Source organism: Sinohyriopsis cumingii, chromosome 10 (assembly GCF_028554795.1).
Source record: "Sinohyriopsis cumingii isolate HCF-2022 chromosome 10, ASM2855479v2, whole genome shotgun sequence".
NCBI lineage: Eukaryota > Metazoa > Mollusca > Bivalvia > Unionida > Unionidae > Sinohyriopsis > Sinohyriopsis cumingii.
Window position 1 is genome coordinate 18220704 of NC_142970.1, and position 21269 is coordinate 18241972.

Below are 21269 nucleotides of genomic sequence, written 5' to 3' on the forward strand. Positions count from 1 at the left end.
CCACAACACATTTTAAATTACTGACTTTGAATATTGAAGACTGATAAAGGGAAATAACTCTTTAATAAATGAGCAAAACCTGTTATTCAGAAAAGAGACAAGTCAAACACAAAACAGCAGAGAAAACTTTCACTCCTTAGGATGGACAAATAGAGGACACATGAATAAACGAAATGCATGGATATACACTTGGTATTCTGTATCCACTCACTAGGCACCAAGTGTATGAATAAGGTTTCTGAGTGTTGGCTGAGATGATGTTCTCATGGATTGGAGCTACACAGGCCAATACAAGACTAAACTGAGAACAAAACCTCCCAAAAATGCAATCAATTCAAACAATATACAAAACAAGACTGGGACATAATGATGAAGATGAATCATAACTCCAACCTTGAATATTAAGAGAAACACTGAGAAGTTTGTCTGAAACATGCAAGAATGGATATAATCATATGCAGATTGAGTATAATTACCTCCAGAGTCCTTTATTTGGGCAGGATACACCAGTACAAATAATAATAATAATAATAATAATAATAATAATACTAATACTAATATTAATATTAATAATAATAATAATAACAATAATAATAATTATAATAATAATAATAACAATATATTAGTCATATAGCAAGACCTTTTTATAAGTCCTTTATTTTTGTCAGCATACACTAGCATGAATATAATAATAAAACATGTAATACTAATCAATAATAACAATACACGAGTGATATATAAATACTTCATTCAGATTCGTTTATTTGGTGAGGCCACAACAGTATGAATAGTAATATGTATAAACCAATGCTATACCAATACCTTATTTTAAGGCCTTAACTTGGTCAGTTGACATCAGTATACCACCATGAATATAATACTTATAAACTAGTGGTATGTAAATACCTCACTCTAAGGCCTTAACTTGGTCAGTTGATTTCAGTATACCACCATGAATATAATACTTATAAACCAGTGGTATATCTAGATGTTGCATTAATGCATATACTTGGTCAGTTGACACCAGTTTGCCATCATGAATATTATACTTATAAACAAGTGATATATCAAGTCCTCACTCTAAGGTCATAACTTGGTCGGGTGATATCAGTATTCCATCATGAATATATTACTTATAATGCAATGGTATATCAAGACCTGGTTCTGAGGCTTTATATATATATATATATATATATATATATATATATATATATATATATATATATATATATATATATATATATATATATATATAAAGTGCTATAACGTTGTAAAAAATATAGAAGTCAGTTGCCAAGTATGAGATGTACTACTGCCACTTGAATTAGCCTAAAATGCATGGACATTTTGACCAGGATGTTAATCCCTGCCAGATGTAGAGTATGTAATTGGTATCTCCAATAAGTTATCTATCATTCCTAAAATAGTCTAATGGAGAGGTCTGGATCAGAATTAATACGTTTTTTATCTGATATTTAACACAATCTATGATGTGGTCAGATAAATCAAAAAGCTCAGACACCAGGGACTCTATGAGTATGGATATCCCTCAAGTGCTCTTTTATTCTCACTTGGAATTCCTTTTAGTCTCACCTTTACATGGTGTACCACTTATAGTGATGTTGAGTAAATGGATAGCATTCTGTGGTACAGTGTCCTCATAGTTTGGATTATATCTGAGGTTAGTAAATGAACTTCTTAAGATTTTAAATGTATCCATTGTACTGCAGAGATTACAATTAATGGTCTCGCAATCTAATACTTTGTTTGCTAAAGTTATTCCAGTACGGCCAGGGTCTATTGCAGGGAATTGGATAATTTCATACTTCTTTTTACATAATACTTAGAGGTTGTTATTTCACGCTTTCATATCTAAATAGCAGACACAGGAAATAAAGAAAGGAATCCACACGAGATGAACTACTAATATCGCAGCATTTGTTCCGCTCTCTACATTAATTTCATTACGCATACTTTGAATATAGTCTAAGGTAGTATAGTGCATTCGTGGTGTCTGACGTTGTCAACACACAAAATGCTAAAACTTTATATGTGGTATAGGTATCAGACAACTATTTTACAGCCAGGGAACCAGCCTACTGGTGTGTGGAACACGACATAGAAACCTATACAATCTGGAGATATGCCACTGGCTAATAAATAAATCGGTTCAGTTTTATTCGATTATCCATTTCAGAAACTTAAGTCGATGTACAATATTTAGTTTTATTTGATTTCTTATACTTTATTCCCTAAGGACAAAATAACGTATGAACTCTTGGTGAGAGACTACATGAGTATGTGCAAAACAGGCAGCCACCCTGCATAACAGCACGAGATTCAATAACTTGTTTTGAAGCACCTGTTATTCAAGGCTTTAAAAAATTGCCTGACTCCAATGAATGAAGTTTCTATTTTTTTGATATATTAACATTAAGTTCTATGGGAGATGAATCAAATATAGTCTCATTATTTAATCTTGCCGCATAAACTCAAAATAACTGCAAGCAAGGAATTAAAAAAGATAAATAAAATAAATGATATTGCTGACTATATAATCATGGTTAAGATACAACTAATGATATAAACATGAATATGAAGTGTCAAGTGAATTCAGTTGCATGCTTTGGACAGCCATGCTGTAATACTATATTATTGCTCAAACACACCTCTTAAGAAAAGAAAAAAACGAGCTTAAAACACAAGTCTTAAAAAATACTGAGAAAACGTACAACTAATGAAATCTTTAAATCTACATAATGTACTATTTCATAGCAAACAATTATATTTTCTTCAGTTAATGCACCACCATTATTCATTATTTCCATCAACAGTCAACTTTATAACTGTCTTGTGTATTTACAAAGTCAACATTATACATGTATTGTTTCTATATAGACAACACAATAATTGTCTTGTGTATTTCCATAGTCAACACACTGTCTTGTGTATTTCCATAATCAACATACAAACTGTCTTCTGTATTTCCAAGGTCAACACTATACATGTCCCATGTTTCTCCACATTCAATACCTATTTTTTGTTTGTCCATAGTCAACATCATAACTGTCTTGTGTTTTTCCCTGAAAGTCAACATAATAACTGTTTTGTGTTTCTCCATAGTCAGCACTAATTGTATTGTGTTCATCCACAGTTAACACTATAACTGTCTTGTATTTCTCCATAGTAAACACTGTATATATATTGTGCTTCCCAGCCTATAATTATGTTGTGCTGCACCACAGCCATCACTTGTTTTTAGTTTCACCATAACAATGTTGTCAGATGTTTCCACCCTCAGAAATAATTTGTCCCATAAAGTAATGAGCTGATTCATGACATGGAATGACGTGTCCTGGGGATGTTTCTGCTGGTACATAGGATCTATTCAAGCATTCATTCCTCCTCCACAAGGGAAGTAGCCTTTGATTGGACAATGCTGAAAAAGCATACAGTTTTTGTCTTAAGCTTTAAAAATTCCATGAGCTGAATGAATTAATCAGGAAAATAGTAAGCTGATTATACATGTCATGAACTTTTGTACAGTGCAATTTACAAGTGTGAAATAAAAGTCAAGTCCATACACTTTTATGACATGTGAAAAAGATATATTTTTTTATATGTAATGTTCCATGTCATAATGCAATAACAGTTACTTTAAACTATTACAAAATGCGCTCTCAACATATATTCGTTCAATTTTCTTACATATGTACCATTCGGCAAAATGTCCAATGTCACATATATCTAAGTAATAGGGGTTATAAAAACATACAGATCACTGGAAAAGCCCCTATGGTCAAGAAGGTACAGTTGTTTATATTCTATAGGGGAGATGCTGATGTCCCCGTCAGAAAGAACTTTACATTCATTTCTATATGGCAATGATGTGAAAAACACTGTGATGTAATTGTGATGTTTGCATGATACTGTGATGTAATTGGTATGTGCAGATGATACTGTGATGTAATTGGTATGTGTACATGATACTGTGATGTAATTGGTATGTGTACATAATACTGTGATGTAATTGGTATGTGCAGATGATAATGTGATGTAATTGGTATGTGCAGATGATACTGTGATGTAATTGGTATGTGTACATGATACTGTGATGTAATTGGTATGTGTACATGATACTGTGATGTAATTGGTATGTGTACATGATACTGTGATGTAATTGGTATGTGTACATGATACTGTGATGTAATTGGTATGTGTACATGATACTGTGATGTAATTGGTATGTGTACATGATATGATGACACTATTTAAATCAAGACTGAGATTATTTTGAAAATCATGTGACTAATCTCCAACCTGATATTATTTGTCATGAATTGCACACTACATATTGGCATCCACCTGTTCCAATGTACCATTAGGTATCCCGATAACTGTAATACCTACACTTCATAGAAACCAGAAGGGTGGGTTTAGCTAAAACCAAATTTGTAACTACATTTATGAGGATGAGTTACATGTATGTTCTGCCATCATATCATACACACAATATTTTGACTTTGTACCTGTTGCATCTCCATTATCATCTGTTGTAGCTACCAAGCTTGATATATGGAGATCACCTGACTCCTTTGCTTTGCCAACTCTGGGCTGTATACCTGTCTGCCAATTACAGATTCAATGTCATGAAGTACCGCATCAATATTGTTCCAGTAATCCTCAAATTCTTTTCGGCTAATTTTTCCATCTGCGGAATGACCACTGATATGATTTCTATATGAACGAATTCGTTCCACACTAGCTCCTAGAGAACTGTCCCTTGGTTGATTTTGTGGATCATTTCCCCATCCTGTCATGGGAGCAGGAACTGTGCTGACATTTCTGATCAGAGTATATAGCAACGAAAGGTCGAACTGGTCCACCGTTCCTGTTTTATGTCCCTGAGGATCTGGGAAAACCAGCTGAACTTGATCTGAGTTAAGAAGAGGTCTACCCTGCTTCCTGGTCAATGTGACTTTATTGGCCAATAAAGCTTGGTAGATGTCTTTGTATGGCACAGGAAAGTTGCTAAGGAGAATTTCTCTCATGGCATTTCCACAAACAGTTACTAAAGCAACACAGAGTCGAGCATGATTCATGTGTTCCGGTGTTATGGGTGCATCAGGATCGTGCTCCTAAATGAAATGGAGGACCACTGTTATTATTTACATCGATGACCTCCATGATTTAACATGCAGTAATGAATAACATTACAGGCTGATGCCAGTAATGTAAACATCGTGAAGAAAAGTTTTGTACTTTTTTTATTCTGACAGAAGAAAAGAACATGTTTTTCATTTGACCACATGTTAAGGAAAACCAATAAATAAAACAAGTTTAATGACAATCTGATTTTGACTCAGGAGTGGCAAAAATTCAGTGAATTAGTCGCCATATCGCTTCTTTAATATGCATGGAATGCCACCATTATCTAAATCTTCTGAGATTGCCATTGGATATGCTTAAATTCCAAGTTGTGATCAGTCGTATAAAATGCAATGGCAAAATAGTTAGCCAATAACATTCAATATCACCTCATTAATCTCCCATTCTCTCTCTCTCTCTTATACCATATATTGACATCATTAGCCTGCTTTAATAGATTGATGAAAGTAGTGGAATGTCAACAGTGGAACACAAAGATGATGAACGCAGAGCCATACTACAAGCTAACAAGGCTTTATAGCCAGACAAACTAAAACTGATGTGAAAAATATACATAAAATAAAGTATGCTAAATAACAAATAATAAAAGTACATCCATGCCACTGATTAGTAAAAATATATAATGCATACATGTAAAAACAAAACACACGTGATTAAATTGTCACATTAAACAGGTTTGGATTTGTGTTGGTTAATTAAAAGAATTTATCTTAAGACAACACAATGCACATTTTCCATTTACTCTGGCATCTGACTATGGCTGTTATGTTTTTCAATGATGTTGCATTATGTCAGGTACTGGACTAGATTTATCGGTATATTCTCTTTTTGGAACTGCTATTATACAGTGTTATTTGGTGGGATATCGAGTGACTTATCTAATCCATGGACTTGTATTCCTAACCAGATAACAGAACAGAGGTGTTAGTTTGTGGGATATAATGACCAATTTTTGCTCATAGACTTGCATATCCAACCAGATAACATTATGGTAGAACAGAAGTCTCAGAGAAAGTCAATACTAACATATTATTTTCCCTTCCGTAATGGTTGAAAACAATTTACCTCATCTGTAAACCACATCTGAAACATGCGAGCTTCAGGGACACCATGGGATGGTGGACTCTGTACATGCAGTGCATATTGTAGGTTCTGGCCAAGGTAAGAGATAATCTTGGAGAGATTCAATGTAACGAACTTTCTAACTCTGCTGCAAAGCTTTGCGTCAGGAGTCCTGACTTCATCAATCACCATTCTCGTTATTCTTGCACATATCACATGGTTCCTGTAGCTTAGAGTCAATCTATGGAACAGGTCAAGATCAAACACACAACTGCCACAAAAAATGAGACTTTTGGAGGTTTCTTTATTCTGGGCGACTGGCCAGTGAGCTACACAGGCAGCAAGAAGTCTATGGAAGATGGGAGGTGGCAAAAACTTTCCCGTAAACTCACAGCTCAGGTCTAACGTGCACACAATCCCGGGATCTTGATTTGGGGAGGTAACTTCTCTCGGAGATTTTTGACGAAGCATACAAGGTGTTAGGAAGTAGTTCTCCACCTAGCAATAGTATATATATATATATATATATATATATATATATATATATATATATATATATATATATATATATATATATATATATATATAGGCACACATACAGAAATAAGGTTAGCACAAGTCAAAAATGCTCTGGCCTAGACTTAAAAAGAGGATTATACCAAAGCATGCAAGTGAAACAGAATTTGGCTTTTCTAGATATTTGTTTTTCTAGATATTTAATTAATCTCAGTTTAAATGTACGTGCATAGTTATTTGAATGAAATCCTCCCCAAAATAAATTCTGAAATATAACCTTGATTTGTTTCATACACTAAAATATGTCATCAGTACTGCCATATACATCTTTTTAAGAGTAATGATGTAGCATAAATAGTCTTCTGGTGAAAACATCCTTTTCCATTCAACACCTTTGTCACTAAGTAAGAGCCTCTGCTATCTGATGATTTACTATCCAGTTTAGCGTGTTAACTCTACACCAGCAAGACACATATGTAAGTTTGTAGTCTAACAAAATAGGTCCCAACATTTGATCCATTCATGTACACAGTTATGTTGAGTTGGGGAAAGTCAGTCTATGTCTTGATTGTTTGGGGTTTTATTTGTACTAGATAAAAGTCTTGGAGAAACTGTGGTAATACGTTTTTAAAATCGTTTTAAAAAGGGTTGCCACAACTAATTGGAACACTCCCTTTGTCAAATCTTCAGTTTCAGTGCTGTGTAGGTTTCTGAGTATGTGGAATAGTAGCAATAAAAAGATTTTGTTAAGATGGTTACTGTGTGACCATTTTAGATATGATATTGGCATTAATTTAATTTCAGACTGACCGGACATGATTAAAAGTACTTTAGTGAAAACTGCATGTTGCTATGACTTTCCATTCAGGTGGATTAGCGAAGAACGCCTTTGAAGATGACTGACATGAAACTCTATTAAATCGTCTTGTGCAAAATCCATATTAACAGGATAGATTCATAAAAAGGAGTATAATTGAACTAGTTTTATATTTCGGGGGAGGGACAAATGTTTTTAATGATGCAGTGCTTACCTGTTGATATTGAATAGCATCAAGCTGACCATTCCAGGATGGAAATTATCCTGTTCCATACGATGAGAATTTGTATTCCCAAACAATGAGTTTCTAGAAGATTATTGAAGCCTATCATGTGACCTAACACGTCATGATGTCATTATATTTTTATTTAAGGACAAAGCAAAAGCATTTTAGTTTAAGGACAAAGAATTGTTATTGCATAATACAAACTAGTTTTGTCCCCTAGTCCCTCTACTTTTTAGTATCAGCACTACAGCTAAGGCTTGATAATGTGCAGCTGAATTAACCTGTGTGGTAAAAAGGTGATGACCCCTTCCGAAAAGAACTGGAAAAGATAAAGCAAATAATCAACCTTATGGCTGGAATGCCGATTACTGTTTGCGGGTATTCACTTGGGTAGCTTTTGGGACCTTAAAAATACCGCTGTTTTCGTGCGCCAAGAATGAAAATAGAACAAAGAGGCGGTAGCACGAGAATGCCAAAAGGTGCATTTCTTTACATACTCTTATGACAATTCAGTTCAGTGAAGTAGCAATAGCATGTACCTCATGGAATTTAATCCTCATAAAATAAATGTTCCACTAGGTAAGGGACATTGACGTCATTATTATCATTATCAATATTATTATTATTATTATTATTATTATTGTTGTTGTTGTTGTTTGTATGTGCACGTTACGATAAAATCATAGCTATGGGTATATGTTCTTTCTCAAATCTGAGTTAACCTGTGACATGAGCATGGATTTCTGAAATCGTCTTGCTATGGTTCCACATCTAGAGTCATAACATTGAATTTCACAGAAACAGTGTTCATAAACACGGACCATTAAATGCATTAAAACTTCATAAAGATGGACCTCATTCATGATTCCCATAATCTAAACTTAAATAGAAAATCTGATAAAAATGTCATCTTTATAGTATTCATCAGGTCCATCCATTACCAAGTCCTCTTATTAATATGTGTGGATGTCACTCATAAATCCACTGAGGTCTTCATGATATTAGCATATCAACTAAATTGGATAATTGTGCCCTTTAGAGTGTTCTGAATTTCAGCCTATACACTGCAGGAATGCCATATTAATAAGCATGAATTTTTTTTGTAAATTCTGATCATAAATGAAGTCTCGACTACATCCATAATCATGTGTTGATATATAGATTGATGGATGCCTGATGAAACCTACTGCACACTGAAAAAATGACCATACTATAAGCTTGCGTGGCTTCTGACCAGCTGAGTTCAAATAATGGGGAAAATTTACATCTCTCCTTGAAAAGAAGGATGGGAATTTATGGGATATAAGAGAAGTGTTTGCAAATAGTATGTATGTATGAAAATAAAATTGTATCGTGCAATTTTAGCTTTAGCTCATTCATTTTTAAATTTGTTTACATTAATTTTCAACAAATTAAAAAAAAAATGTTTGGGATGCCTATTTATTCAAGCTCATGTTTAAACTTTGTGTGTATGTGAGTGTGGCTTGGATTTTTTACGTACCTTTACACGTAACGTAGCTTTAAAAATCTTTCAGTCGCTGCAGTGTCTGCAGTTTGATATCTTAAAGTTTTGTCTAGCACTGGGCCATCATGCCGCAGACATGTAGCATGATGTCCCACCCAGTCACAGTATCCTGATACCAGGCCGACCAGTCCTAATAATATCCTCTTATTGCTGAGCGCCTGCGAGGCAGCTGTTGGTACCATTTGATATGACTCGGTCGGGGATCGAACCCAGTGTTTATTATTATACATTTAACATTTAAAATGGGCTAAGTAGTAGTTAAGGCATCAACTCAGATCAGGTGGTTTGCAAGATAGAACCATAGCACAGGTCATACCAATTACTTATACAAGTGGTGGTGGCATCAGCCTCACTTGGCGCTCAGCATTAAGAGGTTAGTGTTAAGACTGGTCGGCCTGGTGTCAGGATAATGTGACTGGGTGGGACATGCTGCTTCATGTCTGTAACATGATCTACCAGTTCTAGCTATCACTATAAACTTCTACACTATAGACATTGTAGCAATATGACTACAAATATTAAAGCTACATCAAAAATCCAAATCTCACACATAAAATGTAAAGTTGAAATAACCTTCTCGCCAGTCTCAGTGAATGACCTTGGCCTGGCAATTATATTTAACTGTTCCATTAACAACAAGATGTGATCTCGGTTTGCATGTAGTTCTGGATTATTCTCCTTTGTCCAGACAGCATCTGTGAAAGCAACAAAACTTTAGATTATCTGGAAAAAATTTATAACGAAATGGGTTCTAAGATACCGATTAAACATTTTTTATTTATTCACATGGATTTGGAAGTGTAATTGGTATTATAATTTCATGACGAATATTCATTCCATTAAGTCCTTAAACGTGCAGAATCTACAGTTGTTGTAGCTAAGGTCATTATCCTAGATATAAACACATTTAATTCCAGATTAAGGCTGAGGTTTTTCACAACAGGTTATAGCCCAATGAAGGAAATAATATATGTCATATATAGTCGACTGAGTGAATTCTTGTAAATATGTAACATATAGTCCATATAATGAATTCATGTAAATATGCCCCATATAGTCCATTAAATGAATTAATGAAAATGTCCCTTATAGTCCAGTGAATGAATTCATGAAAATATGTCCCATATAGTCCAGTGAAAGAATTCATGAAAATATGTCCCATATAGTCCAGTGACTGAATTCATGAAAATATGTAACATATAGTCCAGTGAATGAATTCTTGTAAATATGTAACATATAGTCCATATAATGAATGTTTGTAAATATATAACATATAGTCCAGTGAATGAATTCATGAAATTATGTCCCATATAGTCCAGTGAATGAATGCATGTAACGTCCGATATAGTCCATTGAATGAATTCATGTAAACATATAACATATAATCCATTAAATGAATTCATGAAAACATATCATATATAGTCCATTGAATGAATTCATGAAAACATGCCACATATAGTCTCATTGAATGAAGTCGTACAAACATATCCTAGCATTGAAGCAGAATAGCATATATTAAACACAACATTTACACCCACAATTTCCTTTTAACTTCTATTCCTTGTTTATTTCAAATCTGATTTCATTAAATAAATTATGATCATTTATTATTACTCTCATGAGCCTTTGGAGAGGTAGAAGCAAAGACTATGATAACATACTGGATATCAAGTTTCATGTGGCTAATATCGACTTTACTAACAATAGAAAAGTTATAACTTCTTGGCCTCAGAAAGACATGCTATTTTGGCTTAAATCTGTTATAAAGGTCAGTTTTTAAAAAGAAACCTATCAGATGAGATTTAAATCAATGCATATTATGTCAATTGTATTTCATCAGAGATAGTGCCAGATTGCGATAGAGTGATATTGAATAGCATCAAAATTGGGAGTAGGGGTAGAAAATAAAAGATCTTTGTTGTATATTTGCAAAAGGTAAATTTCATGTCTCTCATTCTTCCTGTTTAACACTGCTGGAGCTCTGGTGAAATCAAAATTCCCAAAAGATGCCTCATAATTGTAACAGCGTTAACGTGCTGACTGTTTCTGAGCTTAATCTGTTCCACATCAGTGTAAGAATATTATCATGTGCTGACGGCCCCCTTTCACTTGCACCTCTCTGCAGGTGTATATGCATAGCTAGTTCATGCACCTTGAACAAGTTGGGAAACATATTTTTTACTGTTATGTGCAATTTTCCACAGCTCACATATATTGTCTCTTGGATATATATGTCCCCAAATACGATTTTTTCCACTGAATGAATTCATTCAATGAATTCATTTATTAAGATGTCACAGCACACGACATTCAAAATTTGATTTTTACTGGATCGCACCTTTAAGTAGATCTCAGAGAATCAAAAACAAAGTTGGCATTTGCCAATGTATTATATGCATAATCGACTTCAAAAGAGCGACACCTTTACTAAAATAGCCGCTTGTGAATGCCCATATAAGTTTCACCAGGTGACATTGAACTCTTCGGCATGAAAAGTCTTTTAGGAAAAGCAGGAGAATGTCACCCTGATCCCATTTACCCAGTTAAATCAATCCCAATCAGTGAACAGTTTTTCTGGAATGCTATAAGGGTGAAGCACACATGCACATAAGAAAATGGTATTAGGTTAGTTCCTTGTAGACTGAGTGGATCGATCTAATTTGATGAACACATGCAAATAAAGAATGATCATCTCGTCTTCCATTTTGGACAAAGGTTAAAGGCTGATTTGGATGAACACCAAATGGTGAATAGATCGTTACGCTGTCAGTCAATGTCTGAATGGAAAGATGTGTTTTGTAGTATATTGAAATGTGGATTCTGATGATGACCACACCACTTAAGAAAATCCCAAACATGATTCATGAACTTGGTTTCCCCTCGCTGTCTAAGATAAATGACAACAGTTGAGTTATGGAAAGAGTCACAATGACCTTTCTAAATTGTATATCCTTCCAAATTTAAAATGCATTCACTATAGTTTTGTCTTGAAGAGGTATGCATGTATGATGCACTCTTGATGGGAACATAGAAACATGAGATCATCTGGTCCACACTAAGATGCATGTAAAGTTGTTACTATGGCTATTGATTGTACATGATCTGTGCACCCCACTCAGTTATGCTGCCATCTCTGCAGAATGTTATTACTCATAGCTTATACTGAATATAGATGTAGTGGTTTCGTGAATAAACGGTCTGAAACAATATCTGTGTTCGCACTGAGCAGACCAAAAAATAAAGAATTATTACCAGGCTTAAATTTGTCTCTTCCATTGGATGGAAGGCAGCACTAATACAATTTTCAATGTTATTATTTGCAGGAAGGTTGCTGGGACACACCAAAACCTATCCCTCTCTACCAAAACATTTTCCTCAGTTGCTTTGAGAACTGGGATGTCACTGTGGAGTACATTTTGGAGGAGTGTTTCTCCTTTTAACATAACATTGGCAGGCCCATCCGTATTCTATAGTTCCTCATGGGAAACAAAGATGGCGGCATGGGTCATTTTCCTTGTACAATATTTGCCTCTTTACTGTCCTTTGCTGAACTCCTGTATGTGGCTCTGGAAAATAGTTCATTGCTCTTCGTTTCCTAATATATTAATCATTCACTGAAAGAGTTCAAGTAATATAAACATTGTTGCATGTACCAGTAGTGTTTATGCCCAACATTTGATTCAAATGAACCTCATAAGCTTACAATATATAGATAAAAAAGAAACATTGCTACGGTACAAAGTGAAGTGTATCTAGCAGGTCACCAACAATGATTGATGACAAGCAGGCAAGAATGCAGGCATCATGAAAATAAAATATCAGAGAAGACAATAAAAGTACTGTTCTAAATAAATTTCAAATTTAGGTGAAATCACTGCTTGACACATAAGATTTAACAAGACAATCCTTTATGGAAAGACATTTCCTGGTTTTGAGCAAAGACCAGGTTGTCCTAGGATCCTCAAATATCTCAGGACTTAAACTACTTAATGCATGGTTATATGAGATGACTTTAAGCCGAAAAGAGACATTCCAGCAGGAATTTAAAACTTATCTTTAGCACTTCAGAATATAAAAGAAGGCAGGCCATGCAGGACAAACTTCTTTCATTTTCTTAAGTTGTAGTTTGCAATGAAACATCTCTCTGCTGATGGCTATAAGCTTCAAGGATTCACAATTATTCTTTGGTGGAATATTTGTTATGACTGACACCTCACAAGCAAATATTATTAAATAGTGAATCTTGAGCCACATATTGAAGAAATCTACAAACAAAGAGGCCCTTGAAGGGTAAGATGCTCTGTTAGGTGAAGGGAATTGTCAGGAATTCGAAAAAGACCTTTTTATCCTTGGAAATACTAAGTGTTGAAACCATCTCTAATACTCCAAAGCTGTAGCATGATGCTCAACACTGACTGCTCCTGTGGCCATATTGAACATTATGTTTGCACCCTTTTTATTTATGATAAATGAGATAGTGTAAGAAGTCCTTTGATGAAAACCTTGCATCAATATTATATGAGCAGTCATAGCAAGATTTACAAGATAGTGATCATTTCTACTTAGGACCGGATAGGTACCATACGAAAGGTTATCGATAACCTCCTCATGTAGACACAGGCATCGAGGTAGGAGAGGTAGTGACATTTTCAAGATGGCTACTATGATAGCTAAATGGGTTGGTCATTATCATTTAGTACTAAAAAGGCTCCATAAGGACCTTCCTTATTTAAAACTGAAGTCAAAATGATTTTCCACCGAAGAGGATTAGCGATATGATTTTCAAGATGGCTGTTCTGGTTACCATAATGGCATCAGACTGGCTCCATTTTAATCCAGGACCAACATGACATTACTAGAAGTCTCTTAGCAAAACCCCAATGTTGATATGTCCGTATAGTCAGGAGAAGCAGCAATAACAATGCATTGAAGATGGCGATTGTGGTTACCATATTAAACATCAGGTCAGCACCTTTTTAATATATGATCAACTAGACATCATACAAAAGTATTTTAGTGGAAACTAACTGTCATCATGATTTTCCATTGAAATCTGTATTTAGAACCAACTTGGCATCATACTATGTTTGAGTGAAAATGTCGGGTCAATATCACCATCCATTTAGGCGAACTCACGATAAAAGGTGTTGTCAAGGTCGCTACTGTATCAGGCATACTGGATTTGTGAGTGACATCTCTTTCATCATTCAAATTTCAAAATCAGTATGTGATACTTCCTTCAAAAATCATATTAAAGGTTTTGAAACAAAACTTGCAAACCCGCCTGAGATGTTTCATTTACAAAACATTTCAGTTAATTATTTTCATAATAACATGTTTGCTGCCAATTTGTTAGTACGATCAGAATGTTATCTGGTTGGAGTCGAGTAAAAGTTGCAGGTGATCCAAGAATAACGATAGAGTTGCAATCCATGTAGATGGGTTGAACAGTTTAACTAATGAAAATTAAGAAGGAAGCTTTCTGAGACACATGAGATGTGAATTATAATGTACAAGATGTTTAAGAATCCATTACTAGCCAGTCTCCTAATATCTCCAATCATAGCATAGATCATTAATGTACACTAAGTAGCCATAGTAACAACTTTACATGCATCTAAGCGTGGACCAGATCATCCCCACTGTTGAACAGGTCATGATTTTATTCTGAGAATCAGGACATCCCCACACTTGCCAGAATATGCAAGTATATCCCAAAACATGCTGGAATATTACAAGACATAATATGCTTTCCCAAAATTAACATGAGTTGTCTTGGATTGTTGTGTCCTAAGGTTGCCCCATTCCAGTACTATCCAGGATTGTCTTCATGTTTGAGCCTGACGCAGACTAGGAAAAATCCAAAGATGACCATACTAGGTCATTGGTTACATAGCTTTACTTATACAAGTGACTTTCAAGGCACTAGTATCCAAGGACTCTCGTTCATGTAAATTATTTATTAGTTAAATGTGACAAAAGGACTAAGAGCAAATGTTACGCGAGTTAGTGCGCTGCAAGCAGATGTCCAAAGTAATCATGACACGCTTAATTATGACATACAAATGGGGGTGAAGGGATCTAAGGTGTATATGATTCCTACAAACCCTTTAAATCTGATTTCTAAGACTTTATTACTGTTATAAGTACACCATCTTGGGACTAACAATGATATGCAGCTTCTATACAAATCAGGCTCTGCAAGACCAAAAGCATATTTTCCTTTGTATGAAGTCATTATGTTGCAAGCTTATTCTTTTTTATGTAGTCCATTGTGACAGATTAGGTTAAGTCTATGTCTTCATGACATATCTGGTATACTTCAGTTCATTGTGACAGACTGTAATACTCTAATCTTTTTTGACATATTTTGTATACTCTAGTCATTTTGGGACATATTTTTATATTCTAGTCCATTGTCACAGATTGTTATACTTAAGCCCATTGTAACAGAGTGGTATAATCTAGTCCTTTGTGACAAATTTGCTATACTATAATCCTTTGAGATCAATCTGGTATACTATAATCCTTATTGACATATTTGGTATGATCTAATCCATTGTGACTGATTGGTTATTCTCTAGTATTTTCTGTCAAATCATGTATACACAAGTTCTTTGTAATACATTCTGTATAATCTAATCAGTTTTGATATATTTGGTATATTATAGTCACTGTTCCAGCATGAATTATCTTCTGGTATGTTGCTAATCTGACTTGCTTATGCATATCTTAGCAATTACCTTCTCTTTGGCCTTTACACATAGAGTCAGGTCTCTGATAAAATATGTAATATGTTTCCCATATTATGAAAGGTGCCAGCAGAATAATATATTATATTGCTAGATCCAAACTACACATCATTTTGTTGAAATATTTCTTCAGTTAAATCTACAATCACAATCTATTCTAGTATTGTGTGTTTCACATAGATCTACAATAACAATGTGGTCTAGTATTTTGTGTTCCACATAATGTTCCTTTCTCAACCTATCTTTGCAAGTTTAACTCATTTACTTTTTAAGTCCAGGCTCAAATTGTGATCTTGGTCACAGTAATATTATTTTCAAAATTACAAAAGTGCTTCTAAAAGTACTTTTGTCAAACACCATTCAATATGGGGCAAGGGATCTGGCTGTACATGTACACGGTTTCCATGTATCCTATTATATCCTTAGCTAGACAAGACATTTTCTTGGCTATAGAAACATTCTCCATGCTTTCTTAAGTTTCCAGCCTTATGTAATTTAAGCAGTCAACAGTACCTATGTGCAATCCTACCGCAGTTTTCTCTCTTGCCTCAAGCTATACTGTATGCAGTTACAGTGTTAATTTTGGTGTGCAGATATCGACAATAAATCTGATACATAATACGATGACATATGTACTTTTGATACTGTTTGGTTGCACTCCTTAAAATGCAATCACATTCCAGTTTTTTATCAGTGCAGGTGAAATGAGATACAATACATTGATCATAAAAGAAACAAATACCTCAAATGATAAGAATGATTCAAAAAACATAGTTCCGATGAATCTAGTTTGTTCATTATCCAGTTACATTATATGAAATGCACTTCAGGAACCAATTCGTATGCGTATCAGAAAATTAGTTCCAAAATATAAAGGAAGCGATTAAACGATCAGTACAAATAAAAACAATTTAACTATTTGATTTGTATCACATTGACCTAGTATTATTATCGGTGAGGTAATCCTGATAAATGCGTGTTTAAATTGCGCTGTCTGTTTGTTAGGTTTATTTTTAATTTTTTAATTTCATTACCTCCTAATGTAATGTAGCATATACATTGGACTTAACCATGTCCAAAATCAAGTTTATGGTGATACAACAGAAGGCTGTTGTCACATTAATATTAAACAGATGCTCACATTGACATCAACACTTTCAATGCTGGACTTAATTTAGACTCCCACTAAAGTTTATTCCAAAATTTAAATTATTATGATCTGTGTCAGATCTGTAATTCTATAATTGTTTTAGGATTTAATTTGGAATAATGTAAGCTGTTGCTTTCATTTTCACATTGTATTTTAGGGAAATAAATTATTGTTGAATCTTACAAAGCTTGTTGGGTTTCAATCTTTTCTGTTACTTATTTGACGAGCATAAATTCGTAATAGTATTGTGTTTATTATAAAGAAATGGATGAAAAATATGAAAGGATATATCCATGAACAACTTTGTTGCTGAAGGAGATAAGGAAATACATATTCTAAAAACTGGAAACAAGGTAATAAATGTACTAACCGACAAGTTCTAAAGTAAGAATTCCTTTCTCTTTGAAGTCAGACCATTTTTGTGTGACAGTACTGTCAGACAGACCGCCACTGGCAGCAGAGCATTCTGGCTGGACAGGGTGAGCATTGATGAGGGACTTCAGGGCATCAATTAAAAAATTTGGGTCCAATACAATATTATCTCTCAATACTTCAATGCTGAAAAGTAACAAGATTTCAAAAGGACTTAAAGATAAATAATGACTTTTCTTCCGTAAAATCTAAAGTTCATGCTTACATCACTAAATTACTTGAGTTACAAAATAGTCAAAAATTCAATTGCTTTTACAACATTGCAAACAAATAATTAAAACAAAACAACAAAAACACATATAAATAAAAAATAAATTAATTTGATAGGTACTTCGAAATAGTAAATACAACAAGAGTTCCATAAATGGTACATAATACACCTGCAGTGATTGGTATTCCCTAAACAACTCTGTGAAGACACCAGTTTATTCTTTGTCAACGACCTTAACCTTTAACCTCGAAGCTGATAGGCTTCTTCGTTACTACAAAGTCAGCCACAAGGTTGGGTATATGATGCAGAACTAATGCCATTGCTTAGAAACTATTCACATTATTTAAATCATCGTAACCTTTAACTTTGACTTTTTGACACTGAAATCAATGGCTTCTTCTTCATGCGAATAGCAAGTCGTCACTAAGGTTGTGTTTATGTAACTTTGGCAAACTCAAATTATTGTGCAGAAATCATTTTCCTTCTTTCAATTAAAACGAATTTGATTTTTGATTTGTCTGACCACCAAAATGTTAAAATTTGTCCTACCCATGTTCAAGTCAGCCACAAGGTTTTGTAACTGTAAATGTTATCTTATTATACAGAAACTACTACTCTTCTCTCAATCAGTGACTTTGACCATTGACTCTGTGTGCCCACAAATCAATATATATATATATATATATATATATATATATATATATATATATATATATATATATATATACACACATATGAATTATATCTCACCCAACCCAAGCGCATGCGATCCATGTAATTTGTTAACTTTTTTTGGTGTGATATTTAAGTAATTTTAAGGCAGCCTTGTTTGTTAATTCAGCCATTGATCTTGACTTTTGAGCGTTTCTCCTCAATAGAGTTGCTACATTCTCTATTATTAATGCTGGCATCATGTATGTTCTTTCCTTGACCATACAGACAGGATGACTTTCTCTGGATAAAATGGACAAGTCATGTATACATTGAACACTGTCTACTGAATCTCATACTTATACCAGCGGACTAGAGTATCATGCATAACTTAAAGCATTTTATAACCTCTATCTAAAAGTATATACAGGATATGAATCAGCAGTTCATCTGTGCAATCAGCCATGGGCCCAATCCATGAACTCACAGGTAGGAAACTATAGAAACCATATAGCCCCAGCTAAAGGTACTACTATGAGTTAGTGGTTAAGGCATGGAACCGTGGCCAAAATGTTGAGCAGGATTCTCAAAAGATGATCAACTATTTTAGGAGGAAAAGGAATTGTTTCATATTTTTAAGTGTGTGTGATTTGGACTTTTTATGTAGCTTTAAGAATCTGAAAATTATCGCTACGTTGTTTACAGTGTGTCATTTTATCGTGATGTCTAGCACTGGGCGTTGTGCTGCAGATATGTGGTAAGTATGTCCGACCAATTCACATTATCTGACATCATGCTGACCAGTCCTAACAACTAATCTCTTAATGCTGAGAGCCAAGCAAGACAGCTGCTAGCATATTTTTATATTTTTTGTATGATTTGGGAGGGGTTCAAACCTGTATCCTGCCACACCCAAGGAAGAAGCTCATAACGCATTAGCCACTGCAGTGGTGATTTTCCCTAAATCAAGGCTAAAACACAACTTAAACATTTAATGACACTTTATGTAGGAAATATTATATAAAGCACAAATTATGTAGACACCTACCAACCAATGGTCATCTAGAGATGACATATACCTGTCCCGCTTTCACCAGTATGTAATGACTCTTACCAAAATAACATTATAGTACTCACTCTAAATGTTTTATACTAATCTTATGACACTATGTATAAGCTATTATTGTTAGACAATGTTTTTATGGTAGAATAAAACAAGACAATCAGTCAGTCTGATATTGATGGTCTGCTTACCTAACACATGACATGTAAGGATGTAAAGTAAATCCACACAGGTAGTAAAAGTGTAAAGAGGAAAATTATAAGCCGAATCACTTGCTTGACACACTGTCTATTAGGACTATCAAAATATGTGTTTCCGCTTCATACCAAAAAAGGAACTGGCTTGTTCAGTCAGAATAAGTTTTTATTTTACTCGTGTTCCTCAAAGAGGCACGGTGATTAGCAAACTGGAGTTTCAACAGAATGGATGTGAATTTGAATCCTATCATTGGCTCCGATTGTGTCGGCAAACATAGTGTTTGCTTGGGCATGGCAATTCGCTCCAATTGCATGAGAAGCTAAATAAACTATTTTTGTTCCAGTGTCACAGCAACATAGAAACACCAAAGCCAAGTCAATCAATTTCCTCCATCCATTAACTGAAAGTAAACCATTGTTGCATAGTTGATTGTATTCGATTGAAAAACAACCCATGACACTATTACTCACCAAAAAGATGTTATACAAAATTGCATCTGTACTATCTATAAAATCGCTAAAATAATATGCTGTAACCTGATCTGTCTTGCTGTAAATCTGAACAGACTTCGACTAACAGACAGCAAAGTAAAAAGATAGTTTCTGAATCAAGCTTTCTATTCCATATCCAGTAGGTAGCGCATATAGTGGGAGAAAACATGACCATTTAACAAGTGAGAGATATAATACTGTTACATACAAATGAAATGAAACATGGCCCTGGCACAATAGTCAGAAAAGTCTGGAACACGTTTCTGTGTTGCTTATTGTTTTACTTTTTTTTTGCATGGAAACTTTGTAGGGTCATCAGCCTGACAATTACATATATTAAATCTAACGTCTCACAGGATATGAAGGGTATATTGTGGTAAAAGCTAAACAACGCAACATATCAGCTGAAAGTAAATTGTGACCAGTGGTATCTGATATATGAGATAGCATCCTGCCTTTAAAGAAATCGTCAACCTCAATATTTGGCGCCATTTTTAAAAAATGTCGCTAGAAGAAGTAGTGAATATTTTTTCAGGTCTATTAATGTAATAGAAAATGAAAATTGAAAAAGATGGGATAGTTATTATTTTATTGACAACCAGTAATACAACCATAATACTATAAAATAAATCATTACATGACTGATCTGCACTACTTCCATGGTCTTTGCATACCACATCACCGTTAGTGCATAGGTATGACTGTTGTCGCCTGAAATAAATGCATTATCACATGCAAAAGATATACTGTCGTGACATCTACAGTCTGTCTCATTTTTTAAAAATAAAAGCATCAGGTATTAAGAAAATCTGTATTATGTATATTATTTTCCAAATAATAGTTTTGTAATTGATTTCAGTTAATGATATTTTAATACTAAAACCCTATGATCGTACTTTGCAATATATATATATAAGCACTAATTACCATCATTAAATTAAAATAAGGAATGAAGAAACATACAGAGCATATCTTCCCCAAAAACACTAATTCGGAATATATATGT

The 21269-nt window shown here is 34.2% G+C and overlaps 1 protein-coding gene across 1 annotated transcript in view; it reads right to left on the minus strand.

Annotated features, from left to right (window-relative positions):
* Positions 1–673: 673 nt before the first annotated feature.
* LOC149789667 (uncharacterized) overlaps positions 674–21269 on the minus strand; it is a 37547-nt gene continuing 16951 nt past the window's right edge. Inside the window, exons 6-10 of the mRNA XM_089973091.1 lie at positions 17588–17775; positions 9889–10010; positions 6235–6729; positions 4530–5138; positions 674–3439 (exon numbers count right to left, since the gene is read on the minus strand). Of these exons, the coding sequence (XP_089829217.1) occupies positions 4560–5138; positions 6235–6729; positions 9889–10010; positions 17588–17775 (1384 nt within the window). The 3' untranslated portion in view covers positions 674–3439; positions 4530–4559. The remainder of the gene's footprint in view (positions 3440–4529; positions 5139–6234; positions 6730–9888; positions 10011–17587; positions 17776–21269) is intronic.